The sequence below is a fragment of the Rhinolophus sinicus genome, linkage group LG10 (assembly GCF_036562045.2).
Source record: "Rhinolophus sinicus isolate RSC01 linkage group LG10, ASM3656204v1, whole genome shotgun sequence".
Lineage (NCBI taxonomy): Eukaryota > Metazoa > Chordata > Mammalia > Chiroptera > Rhinolophidae > Rhinolophus > Rhinolophus sinicus.
In genome coordinates this window covers 109653655-109676688 of record NC_133759.1, presented here as the reverse complement: position 1 = coordinate 109676688, position 23034 = coordinate 109653655, and the positions used below count along the sequence as shown (strand labels likewise).

Sequence of the window (23034 nt, the reverse complement as noted above, 5' to 3'; positions counted from 1 at the left end):
TATTTACACATTCTGAAAATATTCAAGATTACAAAAATTCTAAAGCAAGATTCAAACCACAAATTAAGTTAAAACGCCTACAATTCCAAATGAAAACAGCTTGGTAACTACAGAGGAGGTAACATTGGGGAAGGTTCTAGATAATCACTACGATCATTAAATTACACTCCTAAGGACTCGTCCTAAAAAGTTATTATTACCGAGGCAGTCTCTAATGTTTACTGTAGAAAATATGTTTTTAAAAATAACATTCATAATTGTTTCATAGAAATGAACACTTGGGATTTTGTTATGCTCCTGATTTTTTTCTAGGTGTGGTCACATGTATTTGCACAACAGGATCACAGGACATGAACTATGTGTCCCGTGTGTGAGAGTGAGTGTTTCCCTCTGAGTTTTGCACTGTATCCCATGTGAGAGTGCACTGCAGTTTTGCTCACCTGTAACAATTTCTGTGTTTGAGTTCCCAAATCCACAAGTGATGTCACAGCACAGGAAAAACTATAAACCATTGCTGAAAACGTCATCACCACTTAAGCAATGCTCCCATTTGTTTAAAAAGATAGACGTAAGTGAATGGACAGACTCCACTGTCCCCAGCCCCATCAGGCAGGCAAGGTCTGCTAAGAGGCTGGCTGAAACGCAGCCCTGCCTTGCTTGTCTCCAGTTGCTGTGAAGCTGCCACAGTCAACAAACAAGATAGTTATGTGAAAGGGGGGTTCAAAACTGTAAAGCCACCCACATGCGAAAAGTCATCACTATTTTATCTGGTACCAAGGAGGAGCTGGGAGAAAGGCCAGTGTTCTCACTGAACTCTGTAGGTGCCTGCCCCCGAGGCCTCTTGTTCCATTATGTGTGGGCACGAGGCTAAACACCAGCAGAGAAAACCAAATGAAACCATTCCTGCTCTTGGGAACCTCAGCTTAGCAGGTGGCCCAAGAAATAAACTCTGCTCAAACAGACTTTTCTTTACTGAACAGACCTACGTCTGAAGGGCCCGCTGGCTGCAGTGGACTACAAAGGCTCACGGCTGACTCAGCGATGGGTGAAAGCACAGAAGCCCACGGCAGCCCTGCCCTGACCGTTTTTAAGGAGAGGCGAGAGGAGAACAGAGTGGCCTTGTAACGGGCAAACGCACCTGCATTTACTCCTTATGTTAACTTGGTCCCTTCTTTTCTAACTTGGTCTCTTTGTAGTGGTAGAGTTAGGAGTTGGGGAGACAGAGGAGTCTCCCCAACTCCTAACTCTACCACTACAGGGGTCAACACAGAGTCAGACAGGAGGTCCCCCCCACATCAGATTACTTTTCTATTCAGTTCCTCCCGTTCCGACCTCCCTATGAGATCCACAATGGGGTCTCACTTTCAGTTTCTCATTGACTCTGCAGTTTCCCTTATTGTCTCACTTTCTTGTTTCAGCACATCCTTGACCTCTTCTTTTGTGTCATCAACACACATTATTCTTACACAATACAAAGCACTCCTGGGCCATCCACTTCTCTCAGGGATTACTTTTCTCTGGACTCGGTTTTTCCCCTGTCCTTTGCATGCTACCCTCCACCCCCTTTTTTGGGATACAGTACTTGAGAGGGGCCATGCCATCCCCTTCCACTGTCTCGAGCTTAACTTCCCACCAACCTATTCCTTTCAGAAGTGCTCGAGGTCAGTTTTCCCTGACCGCATTTCTACCTTATGTGTCTTCCCAGATCAGAGCTAGAGTTTGACAGATAGCAGCTGCTTTCAAGCCATGGAGATGAGTAAAGTTGAAAACCTGTCTGGGGCCGAGCAGATTATTTTCTTCTGGAATGTCCCACACCTCAAGCTCACGTCCCCGTCTGTCACATGAGCTTTGGCTCAGCACTGGGCTCTGGAGACAGCATGTGTCCTGCCTGTGCAAGTCCCTTGGCCTCTGAGTGCTTTCCCCTAACTTGTCTCAGGGCTTATGTTCCTGAGCCCTGGGCCTGCTTCTCTCCAAACTGAAGGGTATTCGTGAGAATGTTCAGGATTGGACCAACTCACCTTCTTTCCTCAATATTACTTTTGGGGGTGGGGCAGGTCAAGAGATGCACTACACAGCCCTACAATCTTTTTGCCCCAAGCCACTGCCGTTTTTGTAGGTCAAAAAGTGCCAAATATCAGGATTTCATACAGTTCAACCTACGTGTAATAATGTTCCTTTTCTTTCCTTGATTACTTCTGGTGAATTTTTAATATTCAAAGGTAAGATTATCTAAAAAATACACACACACATTTACACGTATATGCTTATACCGATCCGATTAGGCAATGGGAGAGTCTCTATGATCCTGCCCCGTGAAACATATTCCCCGGATCTTTTCAAAGTATAAACCAACACAATCCTGTGTGTGGAGCTCAGTGGTTGCTTCCCACTGCCAGAACCACCTTGGCCAAGAAGGCCTGCAGGTCTGGTCCAAGCTCTCTCTCCCATCTCCCATCCATCACTTCTGCAGACCCTTCTTTCATTCCTTCAAAGCCTGTCTGCCACGGGGCATCTGCTCCTGGCACTCTCGGTTCCTCAGCCTGGAATTCTCCTCTGCTAGCTCACCCCAGAGCTGGTGCCTTCTCACCCTTCAGGACTTTCTATGCTTTCAGCTTCAAGTCACAGAATACCCAGTTCAAGTAGTGTGGGTGACAGGGACACCCCAGGGATAAGGAACACTCTCTTGTTCAGTGTTGTTTCTGCAGTACCTGGGTAATCTCTTGTGGAACTAAAAGAACACTCAAAGCTATCACGTAGAAGGAGGGTGTGTGTCTTGGGTTGCTCCACTCCACAAAACACGATGACAAAAGGGTCCAAGTGTTTCAGTCACCCTAGCAGCTCAAGGTCAAGGAAGCATTTTCAGTGAGGTGAGAGGCAGCCATCACGAGTCCCTGACCTAAGAGCTGCTTGAGTGAAGGCTTTAATAGCATCCGTGACACCTGTTGTATGGGGGCGTCTGTGTGTGTGGGGGGGTGGGGGGTTAGAAACGCAGCAACTCCAAGGTTCCGTCAAACTCTAACATTTCACATAAACCGTAAGCACCGCTGGTATTCTTGATCAGTTCTGTTTTGCATCAGCAAACAGAAGGCGATGGCTTCCTTCAGGCACAACTACATTTATCCTAAAATAATGATCAGTTTGCTATTTCCGCTCATCACAGGAAAAGACCCAGAGTTTAGATGTCAACAGGGATTTCCAGCCTAGCAGGTGACCCCAGCAAAGTCATATTCAGTGAGTTCCAGTCTTTCTTGTTCCGCTCCTGAGTCTAGAATCAATTTGGAAATTAAAACAGTCAGAAAGATGGGAGATTAAAATCCCGGCTTTCTTACTAGTGGAGACTTTGGTGTTAGATTTGCAGCCACGTAGGCCTGCTCACTGGCACAGCTGGATCAAGGCTGTCGGGGCTGCTCCGACAGCTGACGGCACCAAGAAAAAGGCAGCACGCTCCCTGGGCGGGCGACTCCTGGGGCCAGAACCGAGAGGCTGGGCCCGGGGTGCTCCCTTCTTGCTGCCAAACTCACCAGCCAAGCAGCTCACTCCTCTCTGCTGAACAAGGGTGTGGGGCACTGCGAGAGAAGGCGAGACCTTACTGTAGTTGAGATGCCTCCGCATGGACGATGCGGCGGGAGAAGGAAAATCCTTCTACCTGCGCAAACCGCCAACCTAACCTTGCCAGGTTACTGAGAGGCTCAAACAGGTAACAGGTGCTTTCAACACAAAAACCCGAAAGCTCTGGATCCAAAGAGACGGCATTACTCCTGGCAGGCAGATTCTGCAGCATCTCGCACACAAACACACACTTGGTAAGTGTTGCTGATACTTCCTGTTGTTGGCTGCACGAGATGCTGCCTTTAGTGACACGTCTACTTCAGCGACGTGTTCTGGGGGCTTTGTGTTTGCTTCAAAACAACCTTGTCACTTTGGAGTCACATAACTGTACTGAGAAGAAGGTAAATGACCAGCTAATCTCTCCGAGATCACCTCCTCCTTTCCCACATCACTCCACACTGTTAATACAGTTTTTAATCCATGTTTATCTAATCATCGAATCCTCAGGAACACATTTCCTTTCCCCATCCTAAAACTAATTATGAAACTTTGTTTCCTTGAAAAAACAGTGTTTTGAGCCATCTCATGTGTGCCAGCAACCAGACACAGAGCTGAGTATTAGTGGAGGGCAGATGGAAAACGGCTCAGGGGCGCCGTCAGAATGCCCACAGCAGGAACCAGCAGCGACAGAGACGGTAGCACTCGCCTCTCCTTCCTCGGTAATGTCAAGTGTTCCGCTTGGCGCACTGTACCCTGTCTGCAAAGACAAACACGATGATACCCTGCCAGTGAATGCCATCTGCACACAGGGTGTTGGGTCAGTGACTGTGGAAGTGCCCTCGCCTTCAGCGATGCCGATCACTGAACTGCTGTCACCAGTCTCTCCACAGCCTGGGAGCTGACTCGGCCCCAGGACGCCTACTGCACACTTGTCCACACAGCTCTCATCAGACCTCCATTCAGAGTCTGGACGGCCCCCCACCCTTCCAGTGACTTACCCAGGGACGTCCTCTCCTGTCCCCTCGCCTGTTTCCCATCCCCACAGACGCCAGCTAGGAAGACAGGCGCCATGACAGGAGGGCAGGCGGCTGTGTACGCTTCCCCCAGCACCACACACAGCACAGCGCCCAGCTCCCAACACGGGACGGGCCTTCCCCAGATGTGGCAGGGAGCCTCCATCTGATTGTCCCAGACGGGCACTCAGGGGCTCGGTGGAACCCACACCGTGCACGACCACCAGCACACTCCGAGGTCATGGCAGTATTCATGCCGCACAACACACAAATCCTGAGTCTCAGTGTTCCCTGGGCTTAGAGTTTCTGCACAACTCAGTTTAAGCAGATACCTGACTACCTGAGGCCTGGGTGGCCTGGCTACCACCAGCAGACATTCATGGAGGTCAGCCTTCACGCTGAGTCTGATGGAACAGGGCCATTTGACCAGGTTGGTGCCAGGGCTTTTAGGATGGCCAGTCCAATGGATGCCAAGTTCAGAGAGAGGGGCTGTCTACTTGGCCTCGGCTCCCTTCACAAAGCAGGCGCAGGAACGTTTCCTCCCCTTGGCATCCAGAACCTGTGCTCCCACTTGCGAATGCCCCCAAGAGTAACAACTGTCCCTTTCCTGTCCCATGGATGCCGCCCTTCCAAAGCAAAGTGCCAAGCAGACTGAGCCCCCAAAGCAGTGTAGCGCTGGCTTCTCTAACCACCACCTACGCGGAATGCAGGTTACCATTTCCTTTCCGAAGCCAGTGTACCAGGACCTACCTCAACACCAGCCAATGTGGGGGACAGACGACTGTCTCGATCACAGAAGAAGCATTCAGAGACTCATCTGTCACACAGTCAGCAACTATTCCTCATGTTTTCTTCACTCTAAAAGGGCAGTCAGCTGAAACTGAGCAGCTGCATCGTCCAGCCCACTTGACAGCAAATGCGAGGAGGACTCCACTGCTTTTGTTTAAATACAAACAAACTACAATAGTTTTAACATGAAATAAACCAGGCTGTCTTGAAGGGATGCCCTTCAGGTGAGGCAGGTTAAGCACCAGAGCCATTACACAACATCCGCGTCCTCGGCTTGCAGATCACCCTGTAATTATATCCCCAGATAAGCCTAAATTCAAATCTCCTTTCCATTAGAACGACAGGATCCATGCCCACTGTCAACTCTGTAATAACAGAAAAGAAGGACGTGCTGTCAACACAACACTATTTAGCATCAAGTACAGTGTATTCCAAATCTCCCATGACGACTAAAGGTCAAATACTGCTCCCCTAAAACAGATTTGGTGACAATAATCAACACGTCACCCTGAAAGCGGGAGAAGCCCAATCCTCCGTGTGCTCCGAATCCCCAACAAGGGCCACAGGGGCCTCTGCAGTTTGGATCCGACGGAAAACGCTGTTTTTGCTTTGGGACATTACTGAAGGGTCAATCCCACGTGTCCAAGCGTGAAAGTAAGCCTGCTTGCTTAAATGCAATTGCCAGCAGGCAATAAAAACCTAACTCCATCCCATACCCCAAGCACATTTACACTTCTGCTCTCAGGCAGACCCCCTGCAGCTTCAAGGCCGAAGGGATTCTTCTCACCCAGGAAACAGACTCTGTGTGCTCCAAACACACAATAGCAGTGGAGGCTTCTCCAAAGTCCTATTCATCTGAGCAACAAGTAAACATGACACAGCAAACCATTCTAAGAAAACAAAAAAGATTTCAATGTATAAAAATTTGACACAATCTTACATATTTTACAACAAAGTTCTTAAATTGCCGTCCATAGAGCATGTAGGCCCACTCTGGGATTTAGGACGCCCAGGGAACTCCCAGAAACTACATGCACGTGTATGAATTTTCGAGGGAGGAGATTCACAGCTTTCAGCTAGAGCATTGTGACCACAGGTCTCTAGCAAGCCACCACATCATAACTCCTCCTTTATGCTAGAATGTTCCATCCCGCTCCTATACTCATTCTTCTTTAATACCTCTACCGATTAGAAGTCTCTGTCTTAACTGATACACAAACCTACAGCGTTGAGATGGTCTCATTTGTGTGTCTTCTCCACCTGCTGAAATCCTAGAGCCTTCAAAGGCCAGGTCAAACCACACTTCCCTGACAGGCTTTTCCAGATACCTCAGCCAGAATGACTCTTCCCTGCTGTGCAGTGAACTGCCACTCCACCTGTAATGTACAGTGGCACTTCTCACTCAGACTCCACACTAAAGTTACCAGTGCACCCATCTCTGCAGAGTTCTTCAAGGGCAGAGACTGGCAGCATTCACCATTAAATATCCCTCCCCCACCAGCACCTGGCACAGCGCCTTGGGTATATGGTCAAAAAGTATGTTGAACTGAATTCTTCTGTTTTGGTGTCAACAAGAGATCACTAATTTTAATCATCTAATTCTTCCCGGGTTTCTAAATCATGAGTACATATGTACACAAGCAAGCTCCACTTTGGGGCAGTTAACTGATACATCCACGCAATTATGACATCCTGATTTCTAGTCCCCGTAGCAAAGGACCTTGACACAGCTAACATTTTATTTACTTCTAACTGGATGTGAAATTCAGTACTTAAGCAGAGCTCTTGGAATCACAGATGAGGCTGTGGAAGGACTGCGCAATGAAGGCAAGCTGGTCTGAGGCCTCCACACAAATCTCCAGGCGCTCCCCATCGCCAGAAGCTTTGTTACACAATTTCTGAAACACCAAAGACATGACCTTTAAGGACAGGCCACTCAGGAAGGGAGAGACTGTCATTTTTCAGGTTATAAAAACAAAAAGAAGTAGGAAGTCTTAATGGGAATATTTGCAGGAAGTCAAAGCAACTAGTAGATTCAGATAATCCATGCAGAGGATAGTGTGAGGTAATGAAGTTAAACAAATGATATGTTCAAATTCAGGAACAACTGTGATCCTGAAGGAAGAGCCTTGAACCTGGAATCAAAGGACCAGGATGACGGAGACTCCAGCTCCACTCCTCCCAGCCCTGCCCCTTACAAGTAAAAGTGCTCTAGACCGGATACAACCAACAAGCACAGAGAAGAAGGTGGGAAGAACAAAAGAAGTGTCAGCTGTGAATTCTATAGCTGACAAAGATGCCCTTCAAGAATGAAGGGGAAACAAAAACATTCTTGGATGAAGGGAAGCTGAGAGAATTTGTTGTAAGCAAACCCACCCTTAATGAATGGCTAAGGGAAGTTGTCCAACCAGAAAGGAGAAGGTAACAGGAGAAGGTTTGGAACTTCAGGAAGGAAAGAACATTCTCAAAATAGGTAAAAACAGAGGTAAGTATAACAAACTGTCCTTTTTGTGAGGTTTTAAATCATATTTGATGATTGAAATAAAACCAACTGATGTGGTGCTCAAATTATAATAAGAAATAAGACATTTAAATTAAAAACGTGGGGAGCATAAAGAGATCTAATTGAAAGAAAGTTTCCAAACTTCACTTAAAGTTGTAAAACACAGATTCCAGTAGACTGGGATAAGTTATGTATGTATATTGTAAACCCAGAGCAACCATCAAGAAAACAATATGGAGCTTTGATACACTCAAAAGCCAATCATCAATCAAAGAAGGAATCCTAAAACATGTTTAAATAACCCACAGGAAGGTAAGAAACAGAAAAACAAAACATAAAAGAATACCAAAATGAGACTTACACCCTAACATATTAATAATTACTTTATCTTAACTGTAAATGATCTAAATACACAAATTAATTGACAGATCAGCAGAGTAGATAAAGAAAATATTATGTAACAATATGCTGTCTGTAAGAAACTCACTTAAACACAACATGAGTAAGTTAAAAGTAAAAGTATGGGGGCGGCTGGTTAGCTCAGTCCTTAGAGCCCTGTGCTCTTAACCACAAAGTTGCCAGTTCGATCCCCACATGGGCCAGTGAGCTGTGCCCTCCACAACTAGACTGAAACTACTTGACTTGGAGCTGATGGGTCCTGGAAAAACACACTTAAAATAAATAAATAAATAAATAAAGTAAAAGGATGGAAAAAACATATATCATGAAAGCATGCATAAAAAAAAGAGAAGTGGCTATGCTAAAATATCAGATAAAGTAGACCTCAGAGCAAAGAAAAGTACTAGAGCCAAAGAAGGACATTACATAATGACAAAAGGATCAATCCATCAGGAAGACATAATACAAAATGTTTACACACCACACAATAGTCTCAACCTACTTGAAGCAAAAATTGATTGAGCTAAAGGAAAATAGACAAACCCACAATTATACAGTTGACTCTTGAACAGTAAGGGTTTGAAATGCCCAGGTCCACTTATATGCAGATTTTTTTCCCATGGATACTGTAAATGTATTTTCTTTTCTATATGAATTTCTTAACATTTTCTTTTCTCTACCTTACTTTATTATAAGAATACAGCATGTAACATACAAAGTATGTGTCACTCAAAGTTTATGTTATTGGTATGGCTTCCAGTCAACAGTAGACTATTAGTGCGTAAGTTTTGGGGAGTCAAAGGTTATGCGTATTTTTGACTGTGCAGAGGGTCAGCACCCCTAACTGCCCGTTGTTCAAGGGTCCGCTGTAATTGGAGGCTTCAACACCTCACTGCTCTGACTGCGCAACAGAACCACTAAATCAAGAAGGATACAGAGGAATACAACACCACTGCCAACCAACAGGATCCATTTCCCCAAATATCAGAACACACCTGTTTTCACGTGTCCATAGAACATTTACCACCACAGTCCCACAGAATATATACCAAGATATACCATTTCTGGGCCAGAAAACAAACCTCAACAAATTTAAAAGAATCGAAATCATACAAAGTATGCTCTCTGACAACAATGGAGTCATAGAAATCAATAACAGAAAGATAACAGGAAAACCTCTAAACTCTTAGAAACTACAACACTTCTAAATAACACACTTCTAAATAACACACTTCTAAATAACCCATGGGGCAAAGAAGACATTTCAAAAGAAACAAAAATGCATGTGAAACTAAATAAAAATGAAAATACAACATATCAGAATATGTGGACACAGCTAAAGCAGTGCTGAGGAGGAAACTTAGAGCACTTAAAACGCTTACGTTAGAATAATAAATAATAAGTAAATAATCAAAGTCTCTATTTCAGGAAACTAGGAAAAAAGAGCAAAATAAATCCAAAGGAAGTAGAAGGAAGGAAATAATAAAGAGAAAAAAAATGCAACTGAAAACAGAAAAACCATAAAGAAAAATCAGTGAAACAAAAAGCTGGTTCTTCAGGGGGGGAAAAAAAAAGAACTCTAATAAACCTCAAGGAAAACTGACAAAAATAAAAAGAAGACACAAATCACCAACATCAGGAAAGAAACAGAAGATATGACTACTCTCACCACTCTAATTCAACATAATACTGCTGCAGTGAGGCAAGAAAAAGAAATAAAAGGCATACTTATTGGGAAAGAAAAAATAAAGCTGTCCCTATTTGCAGATAACATGACGATGTATATAGAACATTCCAAAGACATTCCAAAGAACGTACAGGAAAGCCTGAGAATCAATAAGTATACTTAGCAAGGTCACAGGATAAAAGATTGAGACACAAATATCAATCACATTGTTGTATATTAATAATGAGCATTTGGAAGCTGAAAATAAAAGCACAGTATCATTTAAAATTGCTCCAAAGCAAACAAAATACTTTAATATGAATATCACAAAGCACATACAGGATCTATATGCTGATAATGATGAACAAAAAAATCAAAGATGACCTAAATAAACAAAGGCATACCACCTTCATGGATTGGGAGACACCACAGGAGACATGTCAATTCTCCCCAAACTGATCTACAGGTTTAATACAATTGCTATCAAAATGCAAGCAAAGTTTTTTTAGACATAGACAAACATATTCTAAAATTTAGTGGAAAGGCAAAGGCCCTAGAACAGATAAGCAATCTTGAAAAACAAAAAAATGGGAGAAATCATTATCTGATATTAAGGCCTACTATGTGGCTACAGTAATCAATCAACAAACAGTGTAATACTGGCAGGAGAGACATACAGATTGGTGGAATGGAATAGAGAACCCAGAAATAGACTCACACTGATTTTTGACAAAGGTGCAAAAGCAATTCAATGGAAGAAAGTCTTCAACAGATGTTGCTGGGACAATTGGATATCCACAGGCAAAAAAAACAAAAACACAAAAAAATCCTTGACCTTATAAAAAAATTAACTTGAAATGGATCAGGGACTTAAATTTAAACGGTAAAACTTTTAGGAAAAAAATAGGAGAAAAATCTTTGGGACCTAGAGCTAGCCAAAGAGTTCTTAGACTTGTCATCAAAAGCATAAGCCATAAAAGAAAAAAATTGATAAACTGTAAATCAAAATTAAAAATTTTGCCCTGTGAAAGACAGACAGATGAAAAGAAAAACTACAGAACTACATAGTGGAAGAAAATATTTGCAAACCATATATTTGACAAAGGACTAGTATCTATGCTATATAAAGAATTCTTAAAATTCAACAACAAAAAAACGAGCAACCTAATCAGAGAACAGGTAAAAAACATGAAGAGCCATTTCACCAAAGAGGATGTACAGATGGCAAATATGCACATGAAAAGATGTTCAACACCATTAGCCATGAGGGAAATGTAAATTAAAATGGCAATGAGATAGCACTTACACACCTATCAGAATGGCTGAAAGAAAACTCAGTGACGACACCAAATGCTGGCAAGAATGTGGGGAAACTGGATCACTCCTACACTGCTGGTGAGAATGGAAAATGGTGTAATCACTTTGGAAACAGTTTGGCAGTTTCTTATAAAACTAAACACGCAACTACCGTACACTGAGCAATTTTACCCCAGATACATGAATATTTATGTACATATAAAAATGTTCATAGAAGATTTATTCATAATAGGCAGAAACTGGAAAAAAAACCCCAGATATCCTCCAACTTGTAAATGGTGAAATGGTGCACTGTGGTAAATCCACACCACGATACTACTCAACAATCAAAAGACATGAACTGTTGATTATCGATACATGCAACAACTTAGGTGAATCACCCACGAATTATGCTGAGTGATAAAAGCCAATTCCAAAAGGTCACATTCTGCATGAATCCACTTACACTCCTGAAATGATAAAATTACAGAACTGGAGAATAGATGTGTTACTGCCAGGGTGAGAGAGGAGGAGAGGGGAGGGAGTGGCTATAAAAGGAAGGAGGAGGGAGCCATCCTTATGGTGATGGGAATGTTCTGCATCTTTTGCAATGTCAATATACTGGCTATAACATTGTACAACAGTTTTGCAAGATACTACCATGGAGGGTAACTGGGTAAGAAGGGACATGGGATCGCTGTATTACTTCTTACAAGTACACAGGACTGTATAATTATCTCAACACTAAATCCTTGTTTAAACACAAATGTTATTCTGAACAGTATCATTCAAATGCCCACTATTAAAACCACCACAAAGCAATTTATTTAAAAAGTCTCTTCCCAAAGTGATCTGTCCAAACAAAGATGGGGGAGGGTAATTTTTGGTTTTAGATTGAAAGCTAAATCTAACTGGTTATTGACATGGTCACAACAAATAAAGTGAGCTTAATATGGAACGACAATTTAATAAAAAAGGCGGGAGGGAAAATAGGATACTGGTTAACAAACGGTTTCTGTTGATAAAGAAATCAGTAAAAGGTAATGTTTGTAGGCATCGGGAAAAGGTTAAGACTGAGTTTTCTAAAACACACTTATACACTGATTTAGATTTAAGATTCTATGTTTCTAAATATTTTTTTCTGGCTCCTGAATTTTAAGAAACTAGGAGACAATCAGCCAAATCTTTATGCGCTTATACATGCCTGGTTTGGAGGTCCAGAAAGGCAGCAAAAATAAAACCCGGCTCAGCGACAGAGCAAAATAACCAAATGCACTTTGCCCCAGATGATGAGGGGAATTTTAAACACTGTCTTTCCCCTGCATCACCCTGGGCACCCAGCCTTTAAAGATGAAGTACTGGACCGGAGCTCTGACTCAGACAGACTTTTGGAAGAGGTGAAAAGGAAAAGGGGGTTTTATTGTTCACATTATTCTCTTCCTGCCATGATCCTTAAAAGAGCTATTTCTATCATAACGAAATATTTGAACAACAGATACATAACGTGGGAATACCGGTACGAGGCTCCCGACGCTGTCCTGGAAAAGGAAGGCGGCAAGTCTGGGGCCCCGAGTCCCAGCATCCAGGTCCCAGGGAGGCGCCTCTTCATCGCCAAGGCCGGAAGCTTCCTCGTGGGTGAAGTGAAAGAAAAATGTGCCAGATGGGTTCTACAGCCTTTGCTAAATTTAAAGTCCCTCCGGCACTACAAAATCTAGTCTGCAGGCAGCTTTCTGGTGGGACAAGCTTTGCTCTTACCCGCTTTGAGACAAGTTCCTCATACCTGCAATTTGGTTTCCCCAAAATGGGCCTGGGAAAGTTAGGTGAGGGGCAAGGACAGGGTGATGAGAAACAAACACAGAAAAAAGGAAATGACCGTGTGTAGGCGCAGCAGAAACACCACTTTCCCATCGTTCATTTTCTCCAGATTCCCTTTTTTCAGGGACCTTCACCACAGGCTCACAGTAGAGAAATTAGAACCCAGACTTTCTGTCAACTTTACAGGTTTCTTTCACAAATAAACTGCAAAGAATAAAAACCGAGCAAGAGACAGAAGGAGAACCCGGAGATTATACACCACTTAAGAGGTATATTAACAATTACAATGCAAAGATTTAATGTGCACCTTGATACAAACAACACAATCATGCGCAATAAAGGAAATCGGAACACTGGCTGGATATCTGATATTAGGAATTATACTGTTAGGTTTGATATCGGTACTGTGGTTGTGTCTTTTGAAGGAGGCCTTATCTTTGGGCAAATATTTCCTAATGTAATTACACACCGTCCGCGATTTGCTTCAAAACCACAGGGGCGGGGGCACAGGTGACACAAGACCGGCACTGAATCGATCACTGTTGAGGTCGGGGGGTGGCGCGGGTGCGCGCAGCTCGCCGTCCTCGTCCGCTCTGTACACGTTAGAAATTCTCCCGATGAGCAGTTAACAGGGGGAGGCTTGGGGCCAGTGTCCTCGGAGTTTACACCGCTCGTCCGCACTGACCGGGAGGGCCAGGCAGGCCGGACGGGGACGCACGCGCAGATGCCACCGTGCAGGGGCGCGACCGTCGGGGGGTCCAGGAGGGGCCCCCACTACCGACACCCCTCCCGTCCCTCCAAACCCCCTGAAGCGGGCCAGCTCGTCCACGTGCACGGCCCCCAAGTCCCCTACAAGGGCAGAAGCGACGACATCAAGCCGACGGGGAGACGGGGCGCGCAACCTTGGCCAGCTCCCCAGAGCTGGGGGCACCTGGGCGGCCGGAGCTGCACCCCGCCCGGGGGCAGACAAAGGCGGGGGCCGTCGTCCCGGCCCGGCGCGGGGGTCGGCCGGGCCGCACGTGCGCGCACCTGGGCGCAGGTGTGCGGGCGGGGACGCGGGGACACACGCACCTTGAGGATGTTGTCGAAGATGGTGTCGCGGAACTCGAGCAGCGCCTTCTGGTCGAACTCGCGACCGTGGATGATGCGCATCTGCTTGAGGAAGGTGGACTTGCCGCTCTCGCCCGCGCCCAACAGGAGGATCTTGACGAGGCGCCGCACGGCGCGCCGCTCGCGAGCCAGCCCGGCGTCGATGTCCCGGCTGCGCCGTCGCGCCTCACGCTCCGCGTCGCGGGCCCCGCCGCCGCCCGCTCTGCGCTCGCGGGCCCCGCCGGCCTCGGCCGGCAGCAGGCAGCGGCTGAGGGTCCGCACGACGCCGGACATGGCCGCTCAGGCCATGGATCCCGCCGCGGGCGAGGCGAGCCCCGCGCCGCAGCCGGCCGCTCCCTCAGGCCGCGTCCGCCGCCGCCGCCCCGAGGCCCGCTCTCGCCCGCCGCTTGGCCCCGGCGGAGGGGCGGGGCGGCGCTGCTCGGGGCCCGAGGATTGGGCAGACTGCCGCCCATACGGACGAACGCGCCTTCCGATTGGGCCATGCCACGCCGAGAGGCGGGCATCTCTCCGGCCCTCGGGGCGGGGTCGGCGCCGAAAGAGGCGGGATCTTTGGGGTGGGGGCGCTCCCCATTGGACACCCACGCCGAGGTCCTTTCTTTCAGAATGAAAGGGAGGTGGGGTCATCGGAAAGGCGGAGCGGCCGCCCGCTATGACCAATTATAATTGCTCTGAGGCCACGTCAATCACGGAAAATGGGCTTGGGATTGGGGAGTTTCGCTAAACGGGGCGGGACCAGAAGTGCCAGGTGTACAGAAAGAGTTCTCCTGGGTTTTCAGGTTAGCTCAACCTGTGAGACCAGGAGGTCTGCAGAATGCTCTCGGCGTTGCCCCAAAGCTAGGGTATGCCGATAAGAGGTCCAACTGCTCGTCTTATGTTTACAGAGAAAGCTGTTCTTAAACTATTATTCTTCCAGAAACGCCGGGGGATGGGGGGGATGGGCCATACATTCCGGACAAATGCCCCCTTTGAGAGCGGCATAGGCCTCTAGAAGACTTTTCACAAAGCTGGCTAATCAGCAGAATCACCAGAAGCCCCCCGAAAAAGCTTTTTGTAGCACCGTGATTGAGAGTGTGGCTTGGGGTTGCTGAGTCTGAGAGCTGGAATCTGCACTCGACCCCTTAATAGTTGACTAGTTGAATAACCTTTCAGGCAGCTCCCCCTCTGTCCCCACACCGGTTTTTAGCTTCATTTTCCTCTTCTGTAAAATGGGGGCCGTAATAGCTACTACCTCATACGGCTGTGAAGCTATAAACTGAAAACATGAACTGGTAAAACCCTTAACATGGTGTCTAAGTTCCTGCTAAGTGTTGACTGATCTCATTACAGAGTCTTAGTGTTGAGTCAGAAGCTGCTGCAAGAAACTCAGGTATCTCTTAATCTACAGGTGATTGGCCAGATATGGGAACTATGGTCTGTTAAAAGAGAAACGGAGGCATATTAAGAATTTTAAGAGCTTGAGGAAAAATCCATTCCAGTTGGGCATGGCCAAACTGAACAGGGCGCTCCCCCCGGACAAGAGCCAGGGGAAAGACTGACATAGCGAAAGTGCGGAAGCAAAGAAAGGACATTATTTGATTGGCTACAGCTTAAAAACTAGTCGGCTGTTTGTGACTGGTTGTCCTTAGCATTTTGATTTTGTCACCTGGAGGCATTTACAGGCTTAGAGTCTTGTTTTCTTACACAGGCCACCACGGCATTAGAACCACCTCAGTCTAGTCAGTGACCACCTTGTGGAATTATAACAGGTCTTAAAGATCATCCTGTCCCAAACCTCGTCACCATGTACAGCTGTGTAAAGAGTATCCTACAAACAACTGACCCCGAGGCCCCACACAAGGGCTGACTAGAGCCTGCTCTCTCTCACACTATCCCTTTGCCCCAACTGCTGAGGGGTATATGCACTAGAAAAAATTAGTGCATGTATTTCACTCAGTTCTACAAGTAATTTTTGCATCATCATGAAAACACCAGGCACTGAAGACTTCTGGAGAAGAATCTGAAGACAAAAAAGGTACAGCCTTTGCATCAAGAAACTTACACATTAGTTAGGGAACCAGACCGCTCAAGTAGCTGGGCAGAGTGCAGACTCTTGGATCCCTAGTTTCTGCCAGAGAACTGTGTTACTCAGTGTTTTAACTCAGAGATCTAAACTCCCTGAGGACCTTCTGAGACCATGGCATGTGGCATCCGTCAATTACTCAGGCATGAATTTGTGTCCCTTATGAGTCAACACATCACCTAGTCCTTTGTCATCCTTCAAAATGATGAAAAAGAAAGCCTTGTTTCTTTGTGAAAAATGGCCTTCCAAAAAGGCCAAACACTAGCTTTATGATCAAAGTGAAGAGAAAGGCAAGAGGCCTCAGAAAATAGGAATTTGGAACAAATAAAGAGGGGGATGTGGAATTTGCAGTGGATCAGCCCTTTGTGCAATTAAAAGAAATTAAGCAAAGGTGTTTCACAAAATACTTTAAGCAGAAGTAAAAAGAACCAAATAATACATCTATAATGAAAAATATAATAATTGAAACAGAAATGAATAGATATGTTAAATTGCAGATTAAGACACAGATGAAAAGAATAAACTGGAATATCTGAAAAAAAATTGTCCTGAATCCAACACAGACAAAAATACGGAGGATAAGTAACAGGAAAGACAGAGGAAGAATATCTAACATATTTAACCAGAGTTCTAGAAGGGATTCCAGAGAATGAGGAAGAGGCAATATTTGAAGTGATAATGGCTGAGAATTTTAAATTGACACATGGCACAAAATGCTTAGCTTGATAAATATAAAGCAATACAGACAAAAATTACCAAAGTGAAATTGAAGGGCATCAAAGATAAAGAGAAGATCTCAAAAGCAGCCAGAGAGAAAATAGTAATAGCTACTATTTATATAATAGTCACTAGATGCCAGGCCCACGCTAAGCGCCTTGCCTCTATTGACTCATGTAATCTTCAGAGGAAACACACGAACTCAGAGCTGACATCTCAACAACAAAAGTGGGAACCACATGGGAAATGGTATCTTATGCGCATTAAGAGAAAATAACTATTAATCAAGAATTGTAAACCCTGTAAAAATATCTTTCAAGAAAATGAGGACATTTCAAACAGAAGATTATTTTATACATTGTGTGTTATGGGCTGAATTGTGTCTCCTTCCCGAAATCCCTATGTTGAAACCCTAACCTCAACACCTCAGAATGTCACTATATTTGGAGACAGGGCTTTAAAGAGGTAATTAAGTTACAGTGAAGTCATAAGGAGGGCCTTGATCCAATATGACTGGTGTCCTTATAAGAAAAGGAAATTTAGACACACACGTGGGCAGAAGGTACACCACATGAAGACACAGGGAGAGGACAGTCACTTCCAAGCTTAGGAGACAGGCTGCCGAAGAAACTAACGCTGCCGACACCTTGATCTTGGACTTCTAGCTTCCAGAATTGTGAGAAGATAAATTTCTGCTCCTAAGTCACCCAGACTGTGGTACTTTGTTATGTCAGCCTTAGCAATCTAACACAATGTGCTTCAGGAAGAAGGAAAAATAGTCTCAAAAGTAAGGTCTGCGATACAAAGAGGATTGGTGGACACTTTGTGAACATATAGGTAACTTTTATCATTGACTGCATTAAACAACAATAATAATTTTAACTTGTGGAGTTAAGGAAAAAATAGAACTAAAATATTGGACACTAACAGTATAGATGTAGGAAGGAGGCAATCATAATTAAAGTGTTCTAATATCTTTCAATTGTTTGAGACAATATTTTGATTAATGTTAAACTTTGTAGACTTAAATATTCAAATTAAAATGTGTGAGTAAACACAGAAAGAAGAGAAACAGAGTGCATGAATTCCACACTAGCAGAGGGGGAAATGGAATGAGGAAACAAAAATCAATCAGTACAAAAGAATGCAAAAAATGAAGAAAAAACAAGAATAAAAACAGGGCAAAGAGCAAAATGAGAAGGTGGAAATAAATTCAAATATGTGATTCATCAAATTAAATGTAAATAGACTAAAATAATTAAAAAAGAAAGACTGTCAGATTGGATAAAGTAAAAATAAGGTCCAGCTACATGCTTATAAAGGACCCAGAAAAGATCAAAGTTAAAGAATGGAGAAAGATTTACCAGCCGATAGCAACCAAAAGAAGTCTGGCATATCTATATGAATAGGAGACAAAAGAGATTTTAAGTCTGAAAGCATGACTAATGGTAAAGCGAGCCCTTTTGTACAACAGAAACTTTAATTCACTAGTAGGATCTAACAATTCCATACTTGCATGCAGCTAATAATATAGCCTCCAATATTTACAGCCAAAAAAATCGACAAAACCTCAAGGAGAAACTAAAGAATCTACGATCATTGCTGGGGTGGGCGTGTGGGTTAAATATACTTATTCTAGAGCAACAATTAACAAGTGTGACGTAATAAATATATGTTGATAGTGAACCCAATAATTAGACAATACACACTCTGTTCATCTACAAGGAACATTTTCAAAAATCGACCACATACTTGACCATAACGCAAGTTTCAACACATTTTAAACGATTGGTATCATACAGAATACATTCTCTGACCATGTTGCAATTAAATTTGATATCATTAACATAAATATATCTTCTGAAAAGTCTAAAGTTATAGAAATTAAAAATATGCCTTCTATGTAAACAGCCCAGCTTGTTAAACTTGTTTGTTACTGCAGCCTAGTAAGAAGATTCTGGGCTTGTTTGTTACTGTCCCATAACCTAATTTATCCTTACAATACGACCTCCATGTGGTCATGTGTTCTCTGACAGTTAAAAGCAGGGGCTCTGGGGCCCATCCGTCTGCATTCGAATCCTGGCTCTTTCTCCGCTGGTTGTGTGATCTTGGGCAAATTACTTCATTTTGCTGTGCCTCCCTCTTCCTCATCTGTAAAGTGGGAACAGTAATGGTAGCACTACAATAGCAAACAAGGTTGAAATCACTGAAGATTAAATGAGATAACATGTAAAATCCTAAGCAGAATGGCACAGAGTAAGGCCTCACTCAATAAATGTTAATCATTATCACTATTACTGTCTTCATAGTACATTGAAGCTGATATTCGGCAATGTAGTCTCTCGCCCCAAATCATACACTGAAGAAGTGGCAAAACCAGAATTTGAATCCCAGTGTCTGGACCTCACTTGGCAGCCTGTGCTGTCTGTACAGCATCCTGGGTCTCCCCCTGCGCAGCCCCTTTGCATGACTAAGAACAGGGTCACCACCCTCCTCCTGCTGCCTCCCCACAGGCCCACCCATCTGAAGAGTCTGTAACTCAGTCACTGTCAGGGCAAAGGCTGCTCCTGCCTCAACGCCGTGGCTCCAGCTAGTCCCCCAGCCCAGAAAATGGCCCGCCCTCACTTATCTCCCAGGCTTTCACCCACTAGAGCTAAGTTCAAATGATACTTTCTCAGGAAGTCTTTTCTTATCCCAAGCTTCCCCACCATACCCCACCAAGCTAGGCCCAGTTCCCATAATCTTCTCTCCCAGTGCCCCATCCTTTTCATTCTTAGCATGTATCACACTTAAAATTATTTGTGTAATTACATGATGATCGCCTGTCTTCCCAACTATGTCTATGAGGCAGGGTCTGTGTCTATTTAAGTAAGGCTGGAGCCCCTGTGCCTGCACACAGTAGGAACTCAATCATTTGTTTGGTAGATGGGTGGAAGGAAGAAAGGAAGGAAAGAAGGAAGGAGGGAGGGAGGGAGGGAGAACGGGAGGAAGGAAGGAAGGAAAGAAGAGTGGATGGATGGACGGACGATGGATGGATGATGGATGGATGGATGATGGATGGACGGATGATGGATGGATGATGGATGGATGGATAGATGAGTGGATGGCACGCTAGTCCCCAGGGGCCTTGAGAGCACTGCAGAGGGCTTTCTCTGTAGGATGAGCTTTGTCACTTCTCTTGGAAGTGGACAAGGGGATTCTCCAGGGTGCTGCCAGCCATGGTTTGGAGGAGACAGTTGTCTTGCCGGTTAACTATCTCATCCAAAGTCAGCACATTTTTAAGGAAGAGTCAATCGTGAGACCCAGGCATCATGTGCAGAGGCACTTCCCTAGTTGAACCTAGGTTCTACTTATTTGTCCCCCACGCCTCAGAAGGAGATCATTATGGGGACTAACCGTCAGCAATCTTGAGAACCACGTCAGCAGGCTGGACAGCGGGAGACTTCCTTTATCAGGCACGGATCAAGGTTAAACATTACAGATTGGTGTGTGTTATCATTTCATCCTTGGTAACAACACACGGAGTCTTTCATAACCTTGCCTGTGAGGAGTGGAGAGGATCTGGGATGTCTCTGGGAGGCTCAAGAAGCAGCGAGCCAGGTCGTCAGGGAAGGACAACGCACAGTGAAGCAGAGGGACCCAATTTCTTTAAACTTAGTTTCACTTCACAAAATGCTCCTAAACCCAAGATGTATTTCTGGCTCCCACTTGAAGATTGTTTGGCTGATCTCTTTCATGTCACCTCAATCCAGGATCCAGGCTGACGCTGCAGCCACCATCTTGAACACTGCTGGTCACTGAGCAGGGGGAAGAAAGATCTCTGGAGGGTTGTGCACTGACAATTAGATCCACACCCTGGACGTGACACGCCAGTTCTGCACACAGCTTATTGGTGTGATGGTTGGTTTTGTATGTCTGTTTGGCTGGGCTCTAGTACCCAGTGACTTCATCAAACATAAATCTACGGTTGTTATGACTGGAGGTGTTTTATAGATGTGGTTAATCTCTACAATCAGTTGACTTTAAGTCAAGGAGATTACCCTCAATTGTGTGGGTGGGCCGCACCCAATCAGTTGAAGGACCGTCCCAGCAAACACTGAGGTTTCCCAGAGAGGAAGTAATTCTGCCTCAAGCCGACAGCATCAGCTCATGCCTGACTTTCCAGCCTGCTACCTGCCCTGCAGATTTCTGACTTGCCAGCCCCACAATCATATGAGCCAATTTCTTAAAATAAATATTTACTGACATATGTAAATATGGCATTAAGTCTCTTGATATATAATTATTACATAATTGTTTATATAATGTGATATATATATATATATATATATACACACACACACACACACACACACACACACACATATACATATGATTTTCTGTTGGTTCTATTTCTCTGGAGAATTCCCAAAGTAACACAAAACAAGTGCTCCTACCAACAAAGGGACCAAGATGTATAATCCCGCCAGACACCATGAAGACATCCAAAACATTTGGTTAGAATTAACCACACTGTGAGTTACTGCAAAGGTGAGAGATGATATATGGAAAAACTCAGGCTGCAAAGTAGATCCTGGCTACACCCGGGCTCTGCCACTTACTAGCTATGCTGACTCTTGGACAAGTCGCTTACCTCTCTGTGCCTCACCTTCCTAGTCTGTAAAATCGAGATGAAATCATCAAGTCTAGAACCTCGGTAAGGAACCTAGCACAGTGCCTGGGACCCAGGGAGAGCTAAGCGCTTGCATTTACTTTATTCCTTTTGTGGATGTGTCTCCCTGTTTGTCGTTGGCCTTCTCATCCCACCACAGCTGTTCGAAAATCTTAACTTCCTGCAGGTTTCTGTGCCCTGTGGCAACACCCACCTCATCCCTTTCCCCTGAAATAGGCAGAGCAGCAGCAATGGGGGGCCTTTTCCTGCTCAGCTGGGGCCCCTGTCAGGTGGCCTGCGTAGGCCAAGGCTCTCAGAGCACATGGGCATAACGAGGGTGGGCTCAGAGCCTGCCTTCTGGGGAAGGAGGAGGGTGGGGGAGCCTGCCCCAGGTCAGAGCCCCCCAGGTTGCCTGTGGGGAGCAGTATCCACAGGAGCCTGGAGCCCGAGGAGTGGGTTCCATTTGCTGGCCGTGACCTTGGGAAGCGAGGGATGGGCTACATAATTTGTGGGGCCAAGGGCAAAATAAAAACGTGGTTCCCTTGTTACAAAAGTTGCGTGGTTCCCTTGTTACAAAAGCTGTTACAAATTTCAGAGGACAACAGCAGAGCATGGAAACAAGTGTGTGTCGTTTCTGAGCCAGGGGCTGAGAGTCTGCTGAGAGCATGGCACTGGGGCCTTCTGAGGCCAAGAGCCTCGAGAAGAGTGGATAGTGTGGCTGGGGCAGGAAACCCCTTGCTCCAGGCCCTGGGGAGACAATCGTGGCTGTTTAAGAACCTCTGGCCTCTCTGGGAATGCACAGGAAATGGTTAGGGTTTTCCCACTACTGATTCACTGCCTTCAGCCTTGCTCGGTCCAAGCTCCACTTCCTGTTCCTTTGCTAGGGCTTAGGCAGATTCTGTCATTTCCCGGGATTCTGGGTAATAAAAAGGCCAGTTTGGCTGAATCTAAAACTTCCATCTCAAATCCAATTTCCCACCCATTTTGTTCCCTCCTGCAGAGCAGCCCCGCCTTAGCCTGAGAGCCCCCGAGGGAGGGAGGGAGCACCAGCTTTCTCCTTCCTCTTCCTCTCTGCTGGGCCTTGGGGGGGGGGGGGCAGAGGAGAAGTGTGAGGGAAAAACCCCAACCCAGTGCCTCATACTCTTACTAAAATCTCCATGGCCCTTCGCCCCACCCTGGCCCTCGACTCCTGATTTCTCCTACTTGTATGGCTGGGGGTGGAAGATTGGGGAGGTGGTGGGGTAGCATTTTGGCCACATCTTACCCCTTCTGCTGCTGGCTGGGGACCCTGATAGCCCTCTGCCTCCAGCATGGAGTTCCAGAGCACAATTCTGGGACAATAGAAAAAGGCCCGCTCAGGAAGACAAGACACAGTGAGACACTCCGAGCCTCGTGGGAGGCCAGACAACAAACAGCACTGACTGGCCTCTGGCCACACTAACAACGCCAACAGCTGAAGCTAATATT

General features: G+C 45.3%; 1 protein-coding gene across 1 annotated transcript in view; it reads right to left on the bottom strand.

The window, feature by feature from the left end:
• GNA12 (G protein subunit alpha 12) overlaps positions 1 to 14534 on the bottom strand; it is a 75893-nt gene extending 61359 nt beyond the window's left edge. Inside the window, exon 1 of the mRNA XM_019757537.2 lies at positions 14102 to 14534. Coding sequence (XP_019613096.2) covers positions 14102 to 14413 — 312 coding nt within the window. The 5' untranslated portion in view covers positions 14414 to 14534. The remainder of the gene's footprint in view (positions 1 to 14101) is intronic.
• Positions 14535 to 23034: the final 8500 nt, after the last annotated feature.